The sequence below is a fragment of the Ciconia boyciana genome, chromosome 6 (genome assembly GCF_034638445.1).
Source record: "Ciconia boyciana chromosome 6, ASM3463844v1, whole genome shotgun sequence".
Classification (NCBI taxonomy): domain Eukaryota; kingdom Metazoa; phylum Chordata; class Aves; order Ciconiiformes; family Ciconiidae; genus Ciconia; species Ciconia boyciana.
The window spans coordinates 228,066-247,346 of NC_132939.1; the positions used below are offsets into that span (position 1 = coordinate 228,066).

Below are 19,281 nucleotides of genomic sequence, written 5' to 3' on the forward strand. Positions count from 1 at the left end.
GGAGGGAGGGAAAGATGGGCGCACGTACAGAGGGATGGCGCGATGTCTGGAAGGACGGACAGAGATGAAGGCTGCGGGGCTGGGCGGCAGGACGCCCCGACGGACGGACAGCTGGAGGGGTGGGCGGGTGGACACCGGGACGGTGGGGGGGCATCTGCGGGGGGCCGGCTGGCTGCAGCGGTACGGGGGGACGCGCGGGGGACGCCCGGGGAGCCCGCAGCCGCCGCGGCGGGTGCTGCCAGCGCCCGGCGAGCAGGACGGCGCCCGGCAGGCTCGCCCGCTGCGGCGGCCGCCCCCGGCCCCGCTCCCCCGGGCCGCGGCACAGCTGCTGCCCGGCCCCTCGGCTCCGGCGAGTCGCGGTGGCCCCCGCGTCCCCCCTGCCCGCAGGGCCCCGGGCCGGGCGGGGGGCGGGGGGGTCCCGGGCAGCGAGGCGACGCGGCGGTGCGGCGGCCGGGCCCCGCCGGGGCAGGCGATGCCGCCGGAGGAAGAAGAGGAAGCGCGGGAGGGGGAGGACACGGCCGATGCCTTCTGCGGGGATCGGCCCCCGGCCCCGGCCCCGCGGCCCCGCCGCACACGCGTGGCCCCGCCGCACACGCGTGTCCCCGGCCCCGAGCCGGGCTGCGCTGCCGCTCTTTATTGTGGAGGTTCGGCTCTGAAAAAGTGCTCGCCGTTTTACAAAAGTCCGCGGTTATAAAATGTGCTCCGTACAAAGACCGGGGGGATTCGGCTCGTCCCACCCACCCGCGCTGGGTGGGGTGTGGAGAGGGGGACAGGGGAGGATGGAAGGAGGGAGGAGAGAGGAGAGGAGAGGAGAGGAGAGGAGAGGAGAGGAGAGGAGAGGAGAGGAGAGGAGAGGAGAGGAGAGGAGAGGAGAGGAGAGGAGAGGAGAGGAGAGGGAAAAAAGAAAAAAGAAAAGAGAAAAAAGAAAAGAAAAGGAAAGGAAAGGAAAGGAAAGAAAAGAAAAGAAAAGAAAAGAAAAGAAAAGAAAAGAAAAGAAAAGAAAAGAAAAGAAAAGAAAAGAAAAGAAAAGAAAAGAAAAGAAAAGAAAAGAAAAGAAAAAAGAAAAGAAAAGAAAAAGAAAAGAGAGAAAAAAGAAAAAAGGAAAAAAAGTCAATAAGATGGAAAGAAGGAAAGGAAAGGGATACAGAGATAATAAAATAAAAAGACAAAGAAACAAAGAAAAAAAAAAGAAAAAAGGAAAAAGAGGATGAGGGTGAGGGTGCGGGTGAGGATGAGGGTGATGATGAGGGTGAGGGTGATGAGGGTGCGGGTGAGGATGAGGGTGATGATGAGGGTGAGGGTGATGAGGGTGCGGGTGAGGCCGAGGCAAGGGGACGGAGAAGCCCGGCGGAGGGCAGGGCGCTGCCCGCACGCCCGCTCCCAGCTGGCTGCCGGACGGGAGGAGGCCGTGCTGCGGGGACGCCCACGGCGGGCCCGGCACCCCGCGGCCCGGCACCGGGCACCCAAAGGCGCGGCCCTGCCCTCCCCGCAGCCGGCCGGAGCGAGGCGTGAGGGTCGGGCCGTTTTTGCTTCGGAAAGAGAGAAAATGGGGCTGGCTGGAGGGCTGGGCGCTGGGGGAGCTCGCTCGTCCTCCGCTGTCCCCGAAGGAGGCCGGGAGCGGCCTGGAGGGACGCGCCCGCTGCCGGGAGCCCGGAGCGGGTCGGGATGCCCCGGCTGACCAGAAAGAAAATAAAGAAGAAAGAGAGCCCGAGCCCCCTTCCCGGGACCAGCGCCGGGGCCGCTGCCCTCCCGTGGGCGCGGGGCGCGGGGGGCGCAGCCACGGTGGGGGTGCAACCTGGCCGTGGGTGCAACCTGGCCGTGGGTGCAACCTCGGCATGGGTGCAACTTCACCGTGGGTGTAACCTCGCCACGGGTGCAACCTCGCCACGGGTGTGACCTTGCTGTGGGTGCAACCTTGCCATGGGTGCAACTTCGCCGTGGGTGCAACCTTGCTGTGGGTCCCACCTCACCAGGGGTGCAGCCCTGCCTCACTGCAGCTCAGGGTGGCCCATCACAGGACACCTCCCTCCCCCCAGGTCGGCACAGGGCCTGGCAAGGGGCCCGGGAGCCCGAGTGAGGCCACGTCCCCACGCAGTCTTACCACCGGCATGGCACCGGGGGTGACACCGAGTTGTGCGCCCAGCCTTCTGCCTCCACGCTGCTACCAGGGGTCCCAGCCCCGGAGACGCTCGGTGGTGGGCGCGGCGTGACCGAGCCAGCACATTGCCTCATTTTTCCCTGTTTTCTCCTTTTTTTTTTGGTCGGTTTGGTTTTAAACTGCACCCACACCTACACTCTACCTCCACGCAGCGGGAGGACGCGGTAAGAAAATAAAACAACTCACGGGCAGACCCTTCCGGGGAGGTGCCGAGCCCCCCTCGGCCCCGCTCCTGCGCCCGACGCGCGCTGGCTGCAGGACCAGCCACGAAGTCGGTGTGAAACACGCACGGGGGACGGCGGCCGCCCCGGCCGGACAGAGGGGTCGTTGGCTTTCTTTTTTTTTTTTTCTTTTTTGTCTTTTTTTTTTGGCGTTCCTGTTGCCTCCCGACCTTCCCACATTGGCAAGCAGGGACGAGGCGATGGGGTAGCCCCAGCCAAACCTGCGCGAGACTTTGGAAGAGAAAGGCAAGGACCGAAACGTGGCCGGGAAAGCCGTCCCCAGGAGATGCTCGCAGCTGGGCCTGCCGCCGGGCACGGCAGCCCTGGTGCTGTCCCGGCACGGCCCGGTGTCACCAGCAGGACGCAGGCGTCCCCCGGGTCCCTCCCATGGGAGCGGTGGTGCCGAGCTGGATGCGGGCACCGGGTCCGGGACTTGGCCCCCGCGGCGCCCCCCCCCCCCCCCACACCCCTCCCCTTTTCAGGGAGGCCGGAGAGCGTGGGCAGGATTCGGCGGGGCTCCACCGGTGCTGCTTTTGGGCTGAAAGTGGGGATTTCCTTGGTTTTCCCCCAGGGCGGGTGGCTGGCAGCCCCCAAGGCACAGGAACACTGCTTTTGGGGGTCTCTCTCCCAAGCAGGGGGGTTGCTCCCTGGCTGCAGCCCCCGGCCCCCTCCGACCAGCGCTGCGCGGAGGCGCCCATGGGACCCCCACGGGACGCCGTGCCGCTGCCTCCGCCGGCCCTGGGTAGGGGGAACGGGGTCGGGGTCCAAGCTCACGGTGCCGGGGGGGGTGGGGGGGGGCAATCCTGGCGGGCGCCTGCTGGGGCAAAACCTCCCCGTTTTGGGGCAAAAGGAAGAGGGTCCGTCCCCCGGTCTCTCCCGCCACAGCCCGGCCGACGTCTCGAGGGCCGCCCTGGCACGGAGGGCGGCGGGAGGGGACGAGGACAAGGCACAGTCAGGCGTCCCCGCCGGGGTGGCCGGGCCGGGGGGATGTCAGCGATGGCAGCGGTACCTAGACATCCTCGTCCTCGCTGGCCTTGCTCCAGCGGTGGCAGCAGTTGGCGGTGATGCCCAGCAGGAAGTTGGTGGCCACCGAGGCGATGGAGACGACGAAGCCGACGAAGGCGATGAAGAGATAGTCGTCCAGCGTCAGGGTGAGGTGGCAGGCCTGGAAGCTCTCCTCCGTCAGGGAGAGCAGGGGGGCTCCCGCCACCTCGGGGGGGGCCTGGCACTCGGCCAGCTGCGAATCTGACGGGGGGGAGCGGCGTCAGGGCCGGCCGCCGGGCCCCCGAGACGCGGGGCGGGCGGGGGCGGGGGGGGACGACACGCGCGCGGCACCTACCCGATGCGCAGCGCCGGATGCGTCCCCGCAGCCACTTGAGGAAGGGCTCCATGGCGCAGCCGCACACCCAGGGGTTGCCCCCCAGGCGGAGGCCCACCAGCCCCGGCAGCCCCTCCAGGGCGTCGAGGCTGATGGCCGGCAAGGCCCCGTAGCTGAGATCCAGCTCCCGCAGCTGGGCCAGCCCCCGGAAGGCCTGGGGGTGCACCCGCCGCAGGCCGGGGTTGTGGCTGAGGTCGAGGCGCAGCAGCCCGCTGGCCTCCAGGAACATGTCGGCCGGCACCAGGCTGAAGTTGTTGTAGCTGAGGTCGAGGTGGGCCAGGCGGCGAGCGCCCAGGAAGAGCCCGGCCGGCAGGGCCGCCAGCGAGTTGTTGCGCAGGTCGAGGGCCCGCAGCTGGCCGTAGCAGGCCAGGTAGCCCGGCGGGATGCTGGCGATGCGGTTGTGGGCCAGGCTGAGGTTGCCGGTGTCCAGCGGCAGCTCGGGGGGCACCGAGAAGAGCTGCTGCCCGCTGCAGTCCACCGCCTGCCCGCGGCACGTGCACAGCACCGGGCAGCCCGCCCCGGCGCCCGCCGCTACCGCCACCGCCGCCGCCGCCGCCGCCGCCACCAGCCAGGGGCCCAGCAGCATGGCGGGGCGGCGGCGAAGCCCCACCCGGCGGGCGCCGGCGGGGAGGCCCGGACCCTCACGGGGCGGCGGGGGCCATCCCGCCACGGGGAAGGGGCCGCCCGCCCGCTCACGCCGCGGGCCGCTGGCAGCGGGGGCCAGGAGCGGGGCCGGGCCCCGAGCTAGCGACGCGGCGCTCCGGGCGTCCCGGCGGCATTCGGGGAGCGGGCCGAAGCCGCCCCCCGCCCCCGGGGGCACGGTGGTCCGCGAGCCCCGGGGCACCTGCGGGCCGGCGCGGGGCCGGTTTCGGCTGCCTGCGAGGGAGAGGGCGGGAGGGAGCCGCCGGAGCCCCGCGCCCCGCCGGGGGCCGCCGCTCGTGCAGCCCGGGGGGCACCCGCACCCTCCCGCGCCCCCCCCGCCGGGGCCGCCCCGCTCCTCCGAGCCCCCCCCGCCCCCCCCGGGGGGGTTTGGCCAGAATAAAGCCCCCACCGCTGCTGACCTTGGTCAGCTCATCCCGGCCGGCGACGGGCGGGGGGGGCGCCCGCTCCCCAGCCCCCCGCCAGCCCCCGCCAGCCCCCCGCCGCCACCCGCTCGGCCCGCTGCCCGGGACGCCCTCCCCCGTGGGGACGGCCCCTCCCCAGCGCCCGCCCGGGGTGTCCCCCGGCACGGCATCCCCCGCGCTGCCGCCCCGCCGCCCGGCCTGCTCTTGCCCCCGCCGCCTGGCCGTCTTCGCTCCTTCCTCCCGCGCCCCTGCCCTCCCCGGCTCCATCCGCTCCCCGCCAGCCCGTCTCAGCGGGGGGTCGCGAACGCCCCCCGCCCCCCCCCCCCCCCCCGGCCCCCGTCCCTCCGGCCGTGCTGGGGTCCCCCGGGTACTCACGCCAGAGGAGCAGGGGCTCGGCTCCCCACGGCCGCGGGCCGGGGCGGTGAGGCGGGGGTCCCCGGGCGGCCGCCCTCGCCCCGGAGGCAGCCGAGTTGGGAGAGCGGCTCCCGCCGCTGTGGCCGGGGCTGCTGCCGAGCCTGGCAATGGGAGCAGGTCTTTCCCCACCTCCTGCCTCCCCTCCTCCTCCTCGTCCTCCCTTGTCTCTCTCTTTCTCTGTCTTTTTTTTTTCCTCTCTTTTTTTTCCTTGAGGGCCAGATACTGACGTTTCGGTGTCTCTTAGCAACTGCCTCCACATCTCTGAGCAACAGGAGAGCGGGATGCGGAGCCGCCGGAGCGATGGAGACGGCGGAGGGTAGAAATGCCCCCACCCCGGGGACACCCCGGCCGGGGGGACCCGCACCCAAATGGCCGAGGCGTCCGGGCGGGCCGGAGCGGGAAGAGGGGCGGCACCCTGCCCCCCACCGTGGGCTTGGGGGGTCCCCAGCCCTCCCCACACCCCCCGGCCCTGGGAAGCATCCCCCGTGGGATGGGGTGAATCAGGGTTTCCCGGGCTCTGAAAACAGAAACAAATTACGTATCGGCGGGGGGGGGAACAAGGCAGCCCGGATCAAACCGGGAAGCGACGTTACCCGGCTGTTTTCGCCCCAACGCACCCAGGCCGCAGGCACCGCAGGCCGGGGTTGCGGCGGGGCTGGCTGCGGCGGGGCTGGCTGCGTGCCCATTTCGCAGCCTACCCAGCCCGGCACGCAGCCCCCTCCAGCCTGCTCTCCGCCGAAACGTGGTTTGGGATTTTTCCCCCCCTGCTCGCAGATCTGGAAAATGCCTCAGGTTGACACTGATTGTTTTGCTCCACACGAGACGAAAAATTCTGTTTCCCTTCTGCTTTTGGATGGGGAGGGGACGGAGCGGGTTTTAGCAGGCTGCCCTCCTCCCCGCGGCTGGCTCTTTACCATGAAAACGGCCTTTTCGGATCACAGGGATGCCCGTGTTTTGCTCTGGAAACGTTGCAACACCACGGCTATGGAATTTTTGGAAAGGAGGCACGTTCAAAACCCAGCCTGCCCGCATTTGGGGTGGGGGGAGCTTCCTCGTTTCAATTTTCCCCCGCTGTTTTCATGGAGTTGCTCCTTTTCCCAGCTGAATCCCCCGCCCGATGCCGGTACGTCAGCGGCATGGCCCAGGGCCTGTTCGCTCCCCACGTCCCGCGGGACGGCTCCTCCTCGCCGCGGCAGCTCGGCAGCTCGCAGCCAGACGGCGAGCGGCCGCCTCTCCCGTGGTGGGCATTAATTGGCGCTGCTCCCTCTCCCCGCGGTGGGCATTAATTGGCGCTGATGGTAGCCCGGGCTCCCAGCAGGCTGCGAGGGAAACTCCAGGCGCTGAATACACCCAGACATCCCAGGAGCCAGCTGCGGCTCAGACAGACACATAATTAGAGATAAGACCAAGCCTGGCTGCAGATCTCTTCCCAGCATCTATTAGCGCCGAGGTTTTTTGCCACCCCCCAGCATTTCGGGCTATGTTGGCAGCAAATAAACCAGCAAATTACCCCGACCAGGGCTCGTTCGCAATGGCCCTCGGGGCCAAGCGGCACAGCAGAGCTTGGCTCGCGGCTCCCTCGCCAAACCCCCGTGGGCACAGCCACGGGGACGCTGCCGCGGCGGCCGGGCAGCATCCCTGAAGGAGCTGCAACCCGCTCTCCCGGAGCCGGGGTTCGGGTGCTCGCCTTTGGGGGGGGAAGGAGCCTGGCTGCCCTCCGCCAGCTCACCCACGGAGCCCCCTGCGAGAGCCCAGCCCCATCAAAACAGCGTTTCTGGGACAAAACCACAGGCGGGAGAGCGCTGGCTTTTCGGGTGATTGCTCCAAGCTTGCTTCCAGCCCCCCCTTCTCAGTTTTTCTTCCCCTTCCCCTTTTTGGGGAGCAGCCCCCTCTCCCGCAGCCGGCCCTCTGAGGCTCGGCCCTGCTTGCCCACAGCCTCCAGCCGGGCTCACCCCAGTCCCCAGGAGCCTGGGACGGCTCCAAGGAGCCTGGCTGGATAAATCTGCCTTGTACGCAGGGCTTTATCTCTTTCAGGGCAGGCAGCATCCGATAGCCCCCTTTGTTTAATCCGTATGCAGTCCAGCTTTGGAGAGGAGGAGGAAAGGAGAGGAACGGTTACATCTCTTCCTTTGACGGGTGGTCAAAGCTGTCGGTCACAAACCGGACTCCTCCGGCCTCCTCGGCACGTTGGCAGGCAGCGCAGCGCTCGGTTTGCAGCCGGAAACGGCGGCAGGACACATGGCCCACGCTCCCCGCAGCGTCCTCCCAGCCCCCGGCGCGGGCTCTCGCAGCCCCCGGCCAGGCGCATCGGCCGCGGGGACGGCCGGGGCAGTGCCGCCGGCCCCTCAAAGAAAAAAGGTTTACCGTATCCGCCTCCACTGCCAGCAGCCGGACATGGAAGGGGGCTGCGGGTGATGCCGGCGGCCGTACGTCTTCCCCTGCTGGGGAGCAACGGGGAGAGCTGGGGGAGGAGGGCTCGGGAGCATCGCGAGTCCTCTCCTGGCCCCTCCTGGCCCCATGCCGAGCGTGCCCATGGGTTTCGCCAGCCGCCAGCTTTTGCCGGAGGAGCGAGGTTGGCCGGCAGCGCGGCGGAGGGCTGGGGTTGCAGCGGGGGCTGAAGCGGTTTCGTTTCGGGCTGCTGGCGAGGCCCCATCCCCACACCTGTGCCAGCGGCACCCGTCAAACCGCAGCCCAGAGTTTCCCCTGGTGGGGCAGGAAGTTCACAGGAAGGGCAGACAGTGAGAGCCAGGGGCCGCGGCTGCGCCGAGCTGCCGGCCGAGCACCACGCGGCACCGCGGCTGCCATCGTGCGCTGCCGCTGGCCTGGGGCTGGGGCAGAAGTCCCTCGCAGGCGCTGCCGGGACCACAACGCAAGGCGAGCGCCCGTCCGCCCCGTGAAACCTTGCCGCACCCACGATGCGTCCGGCTTCCGCGCCACCGATGTTTAAGCAGCAAAAGCAGGGTCGAGCAGGACTGGCTTTCAGTTTGCCCAGCATCACTCTCAAGACATTAGACCCGCCCTTAACTCTTCTTTTTTTAAAAATGCTGCACAACCAGTAACGAGTTTGCGCTAATTTAACCCAGCCTGAATGCCACCGCTGTGAGATGGGTAAAACTCAGGGACACGGGGGCACGCCGGGGTGCCGGCAGCAACAGGGCTTCGTTTGGCTTCCGTTTGGGTCTTTCTCCATCCAAGATACATTTTCCCTTTGGCTGACGCTCTTTGTAATTACGAGCTGGTGGCAGAAATCCCAAACCCAAAGCGGCTTTGGGAGTCGAGAGCGGCGCGTCTGTGCCAAGGGGGGTGTTACAGCTTCGAACTGCTTTGCCGTCGGCTGAGCAGGTTTTGCTCTCGTGGGATCTGTCCTTGCGCTGCGTGGACGCAGCTGCAGTAAGGGTGGCGGGAGCTTTCCCTCGGGGATGCTTCAGTTTTTCTCTGCACGTACCATCAGCGGCAGCGCGGCGGTGCAGGCAGGAGCGGTAGCTGGGGCAGCGCCTGCTCGGTTTCTTTTCACACCCTGCACGTTGTTAACTCCTGCAAAGCCACTTTGGAGGTGTTTCTGCAGTTTCAGACTCAGAAAGATTTGGCTTTTTTTGCTTCGTGCCTGCGTGCTCCTGCCTGCGCCTGGCTCGGGGCCGCAGGAGCGGTTCCCGAGGGGCTCGGCCACCCGCCCCCACCCGCGCCCTCCCCACGCTGCCGGCCGCCTTTGCCCGGGAGGGGTTTGCTCCCTGGCCTGCTGCCGGCTCCCTGCAAACAGGCCGCGTGCCGACGAAGCCACTCGCGCCGTTTGCTTGCGGCTCGTTTTCATTGCCAGGAGCGTGCGAATGGCGGGGGGGACGCAGCCCAGGTTCAGCCTGACTGTGGCCTTCAGAGCCGCTCCGCAGCGTGGCCCGGCCCCTGGCAGCAGCTCTGGCGGATCCCGCTGGGTTTTGGGTCCGTTACCCATACGGCAGCCTGTGTTTTTGAAGGTTTTTGCTTGGCCGAAACGCCCGTGATGTGACCCGTTGCCACCGCAGGACCCCGCTGCCCGTTCGAGTCCCGGGCAGAGCGGAGGCACCGCCGGCGTCCGGTGAAGCTGGTGATGGGCCAGTGGCCCAGGCCCTTCCCGGAGGTGGGGCACCAGGGCTGATGTTTGGCTCCGTGGCGGGGTGAATTGCAAGGAGAAGTGGTAAAAGCCACCACCTCCCCTCCACCTGGCCCAGCCTCGGCCATTTTGGCTCACCGGCGTGGCCCGAGCTGAGCAGGGCGACCGCAGCTGAGCCGCCGCGGCCGGGCGCCGAGGTCTCCATGCCTTCGGCACAACCTTCAGCGTGAGAAGGAAAGAGCCGGTGCTAAGAAGAAAAGAGAAGGGGAAAATAAATGGGGTGCAGAAAGGACATGAAACATGACATGTGAGAACCTTGACCTGAGAAGGAAGGAATCAGCGGCACGTTTTGAAAGTGAAACTGCCCGTACGGGAAATTGGGGCTTTTGTGCAGCTCACTGGCTCGGTTTTGCCCGTACGATGAAGGTCTCCAGCCGTCCCTGCAAGCTCGTCTGGCTCAGCGGCTCTGCGCAGTGGGTCCCACGCAGGCTGAAGCAGCCTTGCTCTGGACCAGGGCCAGCTGCCTGGCTGTGACCTTGGTGGGACGTGGATGTCCCCGTGGGGATATGGCTCTCCTGGTGAGGACACTGATCTCCTAGTAGGGACGCTGCTTTCCTGGTGGGGACATGGCTGCATTGGTGAGGATGGTACTCTCCTGGTGAGGACGTTGCTCTTCTGGTGGGGACACTGCTCTCCTGGTAGGTCCACTGCTTTCCCGGTGGGGACATTGCTCTGCTGGTGGGGATATGGCTCTGCTGGTGGGGACACTGCTTTCCTGGTGGGGATATGGCTCTCTTGGCAGGGACATTTTTCTCCTGGTGGGCTAGAGCTCTCCTGGTGGGGACATAGCTCTCCCAGCAGGGACACTGCTCGTGTGGTGGCACGTGGCTCTAGCAAGGCTTTGGTGGGCCCTGGACCGCTGCCCCACTGCTGCCCGTGCTCATGCTGGAGGGGACGGTTTGGGCTGGGAGCAGGCAGGGGTACAGCGGGCAGGACCCTGGCGCCCGGCTGGGGCAGGCAGCCCTGCAGCCCCCGCCCCGGGGAGCGGAGCGGGGAGGATGAGGCCGGGGACAGCGGGGGACACGGCTGCCCCGGGCAGAGACAGCGCGGCCAGGACGGGGCTGGGCTGCGGGGCCGGGGAGGCTCCTTGCAGGACGGTTCCCCCAGACCTCGTCCCCCCATCACAGGCGCGGGGCCGTGAGCTAGCCGCTGTCGGGCTCTCCCCATGGGGGGACGCTGCAGCAGGAACTGCGCCCGGAGCAGCGGCAGCCCCCAGGGCATTGCCGGGGAGCTGCTGCTCCAAGCCCTGGAAGACCTCTCCGAGAAGGATTTTAAAAGGTTTCGGCACATGCTGGCACGCGGAGACCTGCGGGGCAAGCGGTGCATTCCCTGGGGGCGGCTGGAGAAGGCCGACTGGATGGATACGAAGAACCTCATGCTGGATTTCTACGGCGGGGAGGCCCTGGATGTGGCGATAGGCATCTTTGAGCGCATCCAGCTCCGCCACACCGCCGCCCTGCTCCAGGAAAGCAGAGAGAAAGGTGGGAAGGCCGAGCGGCTTCCCAGCGAGCGCAGCATCCCGCGGGGTCCCGGGCACCCTGTCCTGGGGGCTGTGTCTGCGCGAGCCCGTGTTTGGGGCCAGGAGGGTGCTACGGAAAGGGCGGTGGGTGGGGGGTCCCTGTGGCAGGGTGAAGGGGGCTCCTCCAGGGAGGAGGAGACGGAAGAGGATTTGGGGGCGTGGGGGACTCAGTGATGCTGCCCACTAACACCCTGTTCTCTTCCAGCCCTGGGGCCCGCTCCTCTGCTGGGTTCATCATCATCAGGTAGGTGCTGGCGGGGAGAAGCGCGGGGGGCTCTGCTGCCGCTTGCCCCGCGGTCCGCAGACGCGTGAGGTGGCCTCCCACCCTTCCAGATTACCAGAGGAATTACAAGAAAGCCATACGCCAGGCGTACAGCCGCATCAAGGACCAAAACGCCCAGATAGGCGATAACGTGAGCCTGAACACCAGGTACTTGAAGCTGGTGATCGTCAACAAGCACCGTGACGAAGAGCAACGGGAGCACGAGATCATGGCCATGGGACGGAGGCACGCGGAGATCATGAAGGAGCAAGCCAACTCCTCCGTCGCTGTCAGGGACCTCTTCAAGCCCGGCCCTGACGGCTGGACCCCCAAGGTGGTCGTGCTCCTGGGAGCCGCAGGCGTGGGCAAGACGATGACAGCCAGGAAGATCATGCTGGACTGGGCGTCCGACAAGATGTTTGCAGAGTTTGACTACGTCTTCTACATCCACTGCCGGGAGGGCAACCTCCTCACCAGCCAGGCCAGCATGGCCGACCTCATCAGCCAGTGCAGTCGCAGCAGCTCTCTGCCGCTCGCCGAGATGCTGGGGCAGCCAGAGAGGCTCCTGTTCGTGATCGACGGCTTCGACGAGCTCCGCTTTTCCTTCGACCGGCCCCAGTCCGAGCTGTGCTCCCAGCCCTGGGAGAAGAGGTCAGTGGAAATCACCCTGAGCAGCCTCTTCCGCAGACGGCTCCTGCCCGAGAGCTCCCTGCTCGTCACCACGAGGCCGGCTGCCCTGCAGAAACTGAGCAAGTGCCTGGAGTGCGAGCGCTACGCCGAAATCCTGGGGTTTTCAGAGGCGGAGAGGAAGGAGTATTTCCGCAAGTTTTTCAAAAACACGGAGCAAGGGGCTGCTGCCTTCCAGTTTGTCAGAGGGAACGAGACGCTCTTCACCATGTGCCTGGTGCCCATCGTGTGCTGGATCGTCTGCACCGTCATGAAGCAGCAGCTCAGACGCGCCGGGGGTCTCACGCAAAGCCCGAAGACGACGACGGGGATCTACATCCTCTACCTTTCCGCCCTGCTGCGGTCGCTGAGCGGCCGGCTGAAGCGAGGCATGCCCGGGGTGCTCAGGGGGCTGTGCTGCCTGGCGGCCGACGGCATCTGGAAGCAGAAGGTCTTCTTCGAGGAGAAGGAGGTGCAGGGGTATGCGCTGGACCAACGAGAAGCCCTCCCGCTCCTCCTCAACGAGCACCTCTTCCAGAAGGACATCTTCTGCGTCAGCACCTACAGCTTCATCCACCTCAGCTTCCAGGAGTTTTTTGCGGCGCTCTTCTACCTGCTGGAGGATGAAGGGGAAGCACGGGAACCTCCCGCCGGTCCCACCAGGGACGTGAAGGAGCTGCTGGAGAGCTACGGCAACTCCAGGAACTACTTCATGCTAACCGTGCGGTTCCTCTTCGGGCTCTTAAACGAGGAACGCAGGAGGGAGCTGGAGGAGGAGATGGGATGTAAAATTGCACCCAGGGTTACACAGGAATTACTGGCGTGGCTTCTAAACAGCCAGAAAACGGCCCTAGCTGTTCTGACGCAGGAGACGGCGGTGATTCGCGAGCTGGAGGTCTGCCACTGCCTGTACGAGCTCCAGGACGAGCGCTTTGTAGCAACCGCCTTGGATCCTTTCATGGGAGTGTACCTACGAGGGCTCAACCTTAACCGCTTCGATCAAATGGTCCTTTCCTTCAGCATAAGAAACTTCCCCAAGCTGGAGTCGCTTGACCTGGGGCACTGCGTCTTTCTGCGGGACGACCCCGAGGACTGTGCGGGCCCGCAGCCGGCCAGGCAGCCGTGTCGGTGCGTAAGGTTCCGAGCCGCAAAGCGGTGGATCCCGTAGAGCCCAAAGAGCTGGGGTGACCCCGCAGAGGAGCCCGCGGCAGGGCTGGTCCTCCTGCCGCGCCGGGCACATCGGCAAGGGGGTACAGGTGTGACCTAGGGACACAGCCGGTGGCCGAGGAGCAACACTGGAATGGGGATAGACATAGGAATAGATTAGGAATAGGAATAGAAATAATAGGACTAGGACTAGGACTAGGACTAGGAGTAGGACTAGGACTAGGAATAGGAATAGGACTAGGACTAGGACTAGGAATGAATAGGAATAGGAATGAATAGGATAGGATAGGAACAGGGATAGGAGTAGGGATAGGAACAGGGATAGGACAGGAAAGGAATAGACTAGAATAGGAATAGAATAGGAGGAGGAGGAGGAGTAGGAATAGGAACAAGATGCGTCTCTTCTTTGTTTTCAGGGAAAAACAGCAAGAGGAGGGGGAGCAGTCACCCATCCACCTGCTTTGTCAAGCCTTGGAAAAATCAGGCTGTAAATTAAAGAAGTTAAGGTACATCGCTCTTTGCCGGGTGAAACGGGAAAACAAGCAAACCCCAGCCGGCCCGCCGGGTCTCCCTGCTGCACGGGGAGGGTGACCACGTGCCACCACGGCTCGCTGCACGGCAGGATGGCCTGTTCTGCTCCCAGGTGGCCACCCGTGAAGACCAGCCTGGTTTGTGGACATCATCAGCGGTGGCTGTCTCAGCAAGGGGCTGGTCGGTGTGTCCCCGTGGCAGGGCAGCCGTGCCGAGCCCCGTGGCTCCTCTCCACATCTCTCTTGCAGGTTTGATCAGTGCCAGCTCACAGGTGCCTGCTGCGGGGCTCTGGCCTCCGTTCTCAGCACAAACCCCACCCTGATGCAGCTGGACCTGGCCGGGAACGAAGACCTGAGGGACGACGGGGTGAGGCTGCTGTGCGAGGGGCTGAGACGCGGCGCCTGCCGGCTGCAGACGCTGCGGTAAGGGACGTCGGCAGCTCCAGGAGGCTGCAGGGCCGCTTGTCTCTTCTCCTTGTGAGCCTGGAAGAGTGAGGGAAAAAGAAAATGAAATGAGAAAGCCCATTTACCGATGCTGCCATTGCTGAAGATAGCTTGAGACATCGCAGAGCTACTCGTTGCAGGGGCCTGACCCTTATTATTACCTTTTCCATCAATATAATTTAGTTCCACATTTTTAAATGAATGAGCCTCTGCTAGGACACTGTAGGAAAGCAAGAGAGAGAACTCGTTTTCCATGCCTAGGCCAGATGGAGAAGTTAGAGGCGAGGTCTGTGCCTCCGTCCCTGCTGTTTGCGTGTCTGTGGGTGTCTCTGTGCACCCCGGGCACCTTCTCCCCGGGCTCTTGCCCTGCGGCTGCAGGTGGTTTGGGGTCCCTGCGTGCCCGGGCAGGGGCAGGGCTGGCCACGCACCATACAGAAACACGTAATTGCAGGAGGGGATTCACCCCGTGGACCATTTCTGGGAAGGGGATGAACCGTCCCTTAGTGGTCTCTGCATTTTCCCCTCCATTTTTTGGGGGGTGTTTCCATATCCCCCATTTTCCCTGGTATAGACTCAGCCTGGACAAGGAGATTTGAAAGAGGGAATCTCTCTGAAACTTCAAAAGTGCGGCGGGTTAGTCTCAGCCTCACCCATTCAAGCAATATTAATTGTCTGCCCCCAGACCTTCACTCCCCGGTTGAGCGGACGCTGGCTGGGCGCCTTCCCTCCCCACTCCCGCGCCGCCGCAGCGGGACGGCTGCCGGGTACCGCCTCGCGGCCGCGCTTCAGCATTTTGCCCCTTAGAGTTTGTGGACTTGGGTTGCGTTTTGCACTCTGGAGCGCTTTCGAGCTGCTCTCAGCATCCCTGCGCCCGGGGATGCTGAACAGGGAAACTCGGCAGCAAACACCAGCGAACCCCGGATACAGGCGCGGCAGCTTTGGGAGAGGGGCGGGGAGGGGGCAGTGAGGTGCTCCCCCCTCTTTTCCAGCGCGGTGTCCCCAGAGCCACGTCCGTGCCCGGGCGCAGGCCGGGGACGCCGGCCAGGTCTCCTCCAGCGGGGCGGTGGACAAGAGGCCCGCAGCGCGGGCGCGCAGGCATCCTCCCCTCCGTCTCTCCCGCAGGTTGGGCTGCTGCAGCCTCACGGCCGCCAGCTGCGAGGCCCTCGCCGCCGTGCTGGGCGCCGTGCCCAGCCTGGTGCAGCTGGACCTGAGCGACAATCCCCTGGGGGACGGCGGCCTGCGGGAGCTCTGCGCGGCACTAGCGGGACCCGGCTGCAGCGTGCAAAACCTCTGGTACGGGGCGTCGGGCTGGCGGGTCCCGCCTTGCGGCTCTTCCCGGCAGACGCTTTTGGGGCGTCAGTGAGGGCAGCGGCGGGCGTGCGGCCGGGTGTGCCGCTGTGCCCCTGCCGCGCCACGGCGCTCCCCCCGAGCCGCGCTAATTAAACAGCCTGACCGCGTCCCGGGGCTCAAAAAGCAGTGGGTGATGTTTGGAGAGAAGCGGCTGCCGGGGGTCGAGCCCGGCTCAGCCTCGGCACCGTCCCCCACGCAGGCTGTGGCGGTGCCGCCTGACGGAGGCGAGCTGCGAGGCTCTCGCCGCGGTGCTCCCCGCCAGCCCCAGCCTGACGGAGCTGCACCTGGGGGACAACGAGCTGGGGGACGGAGGCGTGCGGCGGCTGAGCGAGGGCCTGCGGGATCCCGCCTGCCGGCTGCAGACGCTGAGGTGAGGGGCTCCGGGGGCTTGGCGGGGTGGGCACAAGAGCCTCTGCAAGCAGGATGTCTGCGAGTCACAAATAGCAAGCCATTACTGGCAAGCGCTCGGGGATGCAGCACAGCACGGTGCTGGCTGCCCTCCTAAGGCCCGCAGGACAAGGGTGACGTGCCGCCTTTCCCCAGGGCCGCCACCACTGTGACAGCTCTGCTTTTCCCATCTGCTTTTAAACTTGAGCTTTTTACCCCCTTTTCCTCCGGAGCGGCAGCGAGCTCTGTCTCAGCCGTCCTACAAACAGCCAGGCGGGGGAACAGGCTGCAGAGAGGCTGCGCGGCGAGGGTGGCAAAATCGGCGTCAGCGGCATTTCCCAGGGCTCGGGCAACATCTCCCCACCTGCACGGACCCCCGGGAAAAGGGGTCTGGGCTTGGCTGGCGAGGCACCGAGGCGGGGGAGCTAACTGGGGGTGGCGAGCTGCGCCTCGGCTTTGGACAGTGCTGGAGCCGGCGAGGAGGGAGCGGGGTGATGCAGCCCTTCCGCCCGGCAGCGGTTTGCAGCTCCTGAGCTCCGGTAGTGATGCTGAGCCAAGGGGAGGGGGCTGCCGTGCCCGGGGTGGGAGACGTGCCTCTGCTGGGGCAGGTGGCAGCTTCCAGGTCCTGGAGGCCCTGAGAAAGCCCTCGCCCCTCGCCAGTGTCCTCAGGGGGCTGTGGGTGCTGCCCACACCTGCAACTGCAGAGTCAAAGAGGGAACACCTACACGATTTGGGAGGAACTACGAAAGCGAGGTACCTCGAGAGCGGGGGCAGTTTCTCTCTGTTGAGATGTTCTCCTCCCCGTCGGCCCCAGGGCGAGGGTGCAGTCGGCGTGGAGGGGGGCTGTGGCACTGTCCCACAGAGCGGCCGTGACGATGCCCCTCTCCTCCGCCCGTCCCCCACGCAGGCTGTGGCGGTGCCGCCTGACGGAGGCGAGCTGCGGGGCTCTCGCCGCGGTGCTCCCCGCCAGCCCCAGCCTGACGGAGCTGCACCTGGGGGGCAACGAGCTGGGGGACGGAGGCGTGCGGCGGCTGAGCGAGGGCCTGCGGGATCCCGCCTGCCGGCTGCAGACGCTGAGGTGAGGGGCTCCGGGGGCTCCCGGGGGCTGCGGGGCTGGGAGGGTGCTCTCCGCAGGGACCTTCTGCCTCTCGCCCGTGCTCCCCGGCGAGTCTCCTCGTGCCGGTCTCCATCCCTCTCCAGGGCGGCTTGGACATCTTTGGGTGAGTGCCAAGAGCTTCAAAAGGCAGGGTGCCAACAGCTTAAAAATACCAAGTTATTTATTTGTTAGCTAGGTGAGGTTAGTTATTATCGCCCAGATGAAATAACTAGGATCTGAAGCCCTCCCAGGCGAAGCAGCAGTACGCTCACTGCCCCAGCTGCAGTTATTCCATCCAGCACATTTCAGGTGCACGTACGTAGGCGTTTGCTCCTTAAAGACCACCCCCATCGTGTTTGTGGTTGTGAGAAGCAGTCAGGGGTCCCCCAGTCAAGAGGAAGCCCAGTCCTGCCCGTGCCCATCTGAAGGGATGTTCCCCCCCCGGGGCGATTATATCCAGCCCCAGAGACCTCACAAGAAGCCTGGAGCGAGGCTTTGGAGCGAGTGCCCCCCCTGGAAGCCATTTCCAGGCATGCAGAGGACCTGGGGCGGGTGGGCAGCAGCACAGGCGAGGCTTCTGGCTGTGAAGGCCTGTGCGTGAAATGTCCAAACGTCTCCTTTCTCCAAACGCCTGCCCGGCAGCCTGTGGCACTGCCGACTCACCGGCGCCTGCTGCAAGGACCTCTGCGCCGTGCTCAGCACCCGCCAGAGCCTGGAGTGTCTGGACCTGAGCGAGAACGACCTGGGGGACGGCGGGGCACAGCTGCTGTGCGAGACGCTCGGGCACCCCACCTGCTCCTTGCAGAGGCTGTGGTAAGGGACTTTCAGCTCCGCCGGCCACAGGGCAGCTCCCCGTGGGTACGGGGACAGGCCAAGTGTGACGTGAGCCTCCCCATGCCGCGGGGCCCAGCCTGCCCTGCGAGGCGGGAGAGTCTTTTCTGCGGAGCTACGGCTGCTCCGGGCGCCCTTCTCCAAAGGCGTCTTGGGCCGGCGGGTGCTGGGTGGCTCGAGCTGGAGAGCACCGCACCGGCAGCCGGAGCCGGCGCTGCCTCCGGCCAGCTAGCAGGCAGCTGCCCTGCCGTCCCCCCGCGGCCCTGCCAGCTGCTCACTTCTGGAAGGAGTGTGATTAGACCTGCCGCCTTCCTAAAGCAGTCAGTAACGTCTTGGGACACGCTGCTAAGGCACGAAGCCGGGGGGGTGCTTCATCGGCCCCAAAGCAGGCAGCGGAGATGGTCGCTCCACGTGACGGCACCTTTCTCGCCCCAAGACTGGCCCTGCCGATGCCGGCTCCTTGCCCGGTGTGGCGGGCAGAGGCAAGGCAGGGGTTGCCTTGACCCGGCCAAGTGAACGCTGGGACCGTGGAGCCCGGCGCCGGCTGCCAGGGCAGGACCCAGCCCTTGGTGGAGCTGTGGTTCCCGACCGAGAGGGCTCCGTGGACCAGCCCCAGCCTCAGACTCCCCCACGCTCTCGCTTGCTGGAGCAGAAAAAGCCAGCTAGGACAGGGGCCAAACACCAGAAAAAAGGCCACGCTGGCTGCTTTTTGTCCTTTTTTTTGGCTGTGCAATGTCACGACCAACAGTCAATAGCTTGGGTGGATTTAACCTCTTTCCTTCTCCTCTCCAAAGGCTGAAGAAAGCTGCATTAAATGAAGAGACGCTACAGAAGCTGGCTGCTCTGAAAGAAGTGAAACCCAGCCTGGATATAGGATACATTTAACAAGCAGGACTCGCTTCAGCGAGGGGCTCTGGCCTGGTGGCTCTCTGACGGAGCTCGCACATGTTAAGAGGAGCTATGGGGTCTGGGAGGTGTTTCCTCCGTTTATGAGAGGGACTTTTAGTGCTGACAGCACCTTCCAACGGGCATGGCCAGGCTGTGGCTGATCCTCCTGAGGAGCGCAGGAATTGCCACCTGGAGCGGAGACGTGTTCGTGCATTACAGGTCCCGACGGGACCTCCTGCAAGGTCCTGGGGGGGGAAGGACCAGAGGTAGGACCGGTCGTAGGAAACCGGGATGAGGCAACGGATGAATCTGAAACTTCAGTGTTTAGTCCCCGGTGTTGGGACTGCCCAAAACACACCTTGGCTGCAGAGATTTTTCTTCACTACCCGTGGTTCATTCACTGTGATTTGTATATTGATGAGGGTTTCTGTATTTCTGTCTGATCCCGTGGTTTCCAAGAAGGTTGTCTCCCTCTCCTTTTGGGCCATGTACTTATTGTGAAGAATGCTTGTGTTACACCCGTGTTAAATAAAGATTCGCTTCCAGAAATCTCGTCACACCGTGACATTTCCATCCGCTCCTGTGCCAGCAGCAATGCCCCAGGGCCCTCCCAGGGTCCGGGCAGCCCCCAGGGACGCTCCAGGCTCCTGGTCTGGTTTCTGTCCCATCCCCGGAGCACTGCTCGGCAGCTGAGCGGAGAGCTGGATTAACAAGCACGAATCTGTTTAAACTTCCCGGTCACTCTGGGGACCAGCACAGCTC

At 65.3% G+C, this 19,281-nt stretch overlaps 2 protein-coding genes across 2 annotated transcripts; one reads left to right on the plus strand and one right to left on the minus strand.

Annotated features, from left to right (window-relative positions):
• Positions 1-2,542: 2,542 nt before the first annotated feature.
• LRRC55 (leucine rich repeat containing 55) lies at positions 2,543-5,390 on the minus strand. Its single transcript, XM_072864862.1, has 3 exons — positions 5,197-5,390; positions 3,719-4,633; positions 2,543-3,624 (listed from the first exon to the last, which is right to left on the minus strand). The coding sequence occupies exons 2-3, from the start codon at positions 4,341-4,343 to the stop codon at positions 3,389-3,391; spliced, it is 861 nt and encodes a 286-aa protein (XP_072720963.1). The 5' UTR covers positions 4,344-4,633; positions 5,197-5,390; the 3' UTR covers positions 2,543-3,388.
• Positions 5,391-10,544: 5,154 nt separating this feature from the next.
• On the plus strand, positions 10,545-18,516 carry NLRP6 (NLR family pyrin domain containing 6). The gene is made up of 8 exons (XM_072863969.1): positions 10,545-10,860; positions 11,232-12,954; positions 13,773-13,946; positions 15,090-15,260; positions 15,517-15,687; positions 16,612-16,782; positions 17,443-17,613; positions 18,426-18,516. The coding sequence occupies exons 1-8, from the start codon at positions 10,545-10,547 to the stop codon at positions 18,514-18,516; spliced, it is 2,988 nt and encodes a 995-aa protein (XP_072720070.1).
• The last annotated feature ends 765 nt before the right edge of the window (positions 18,517-19,281 follow it).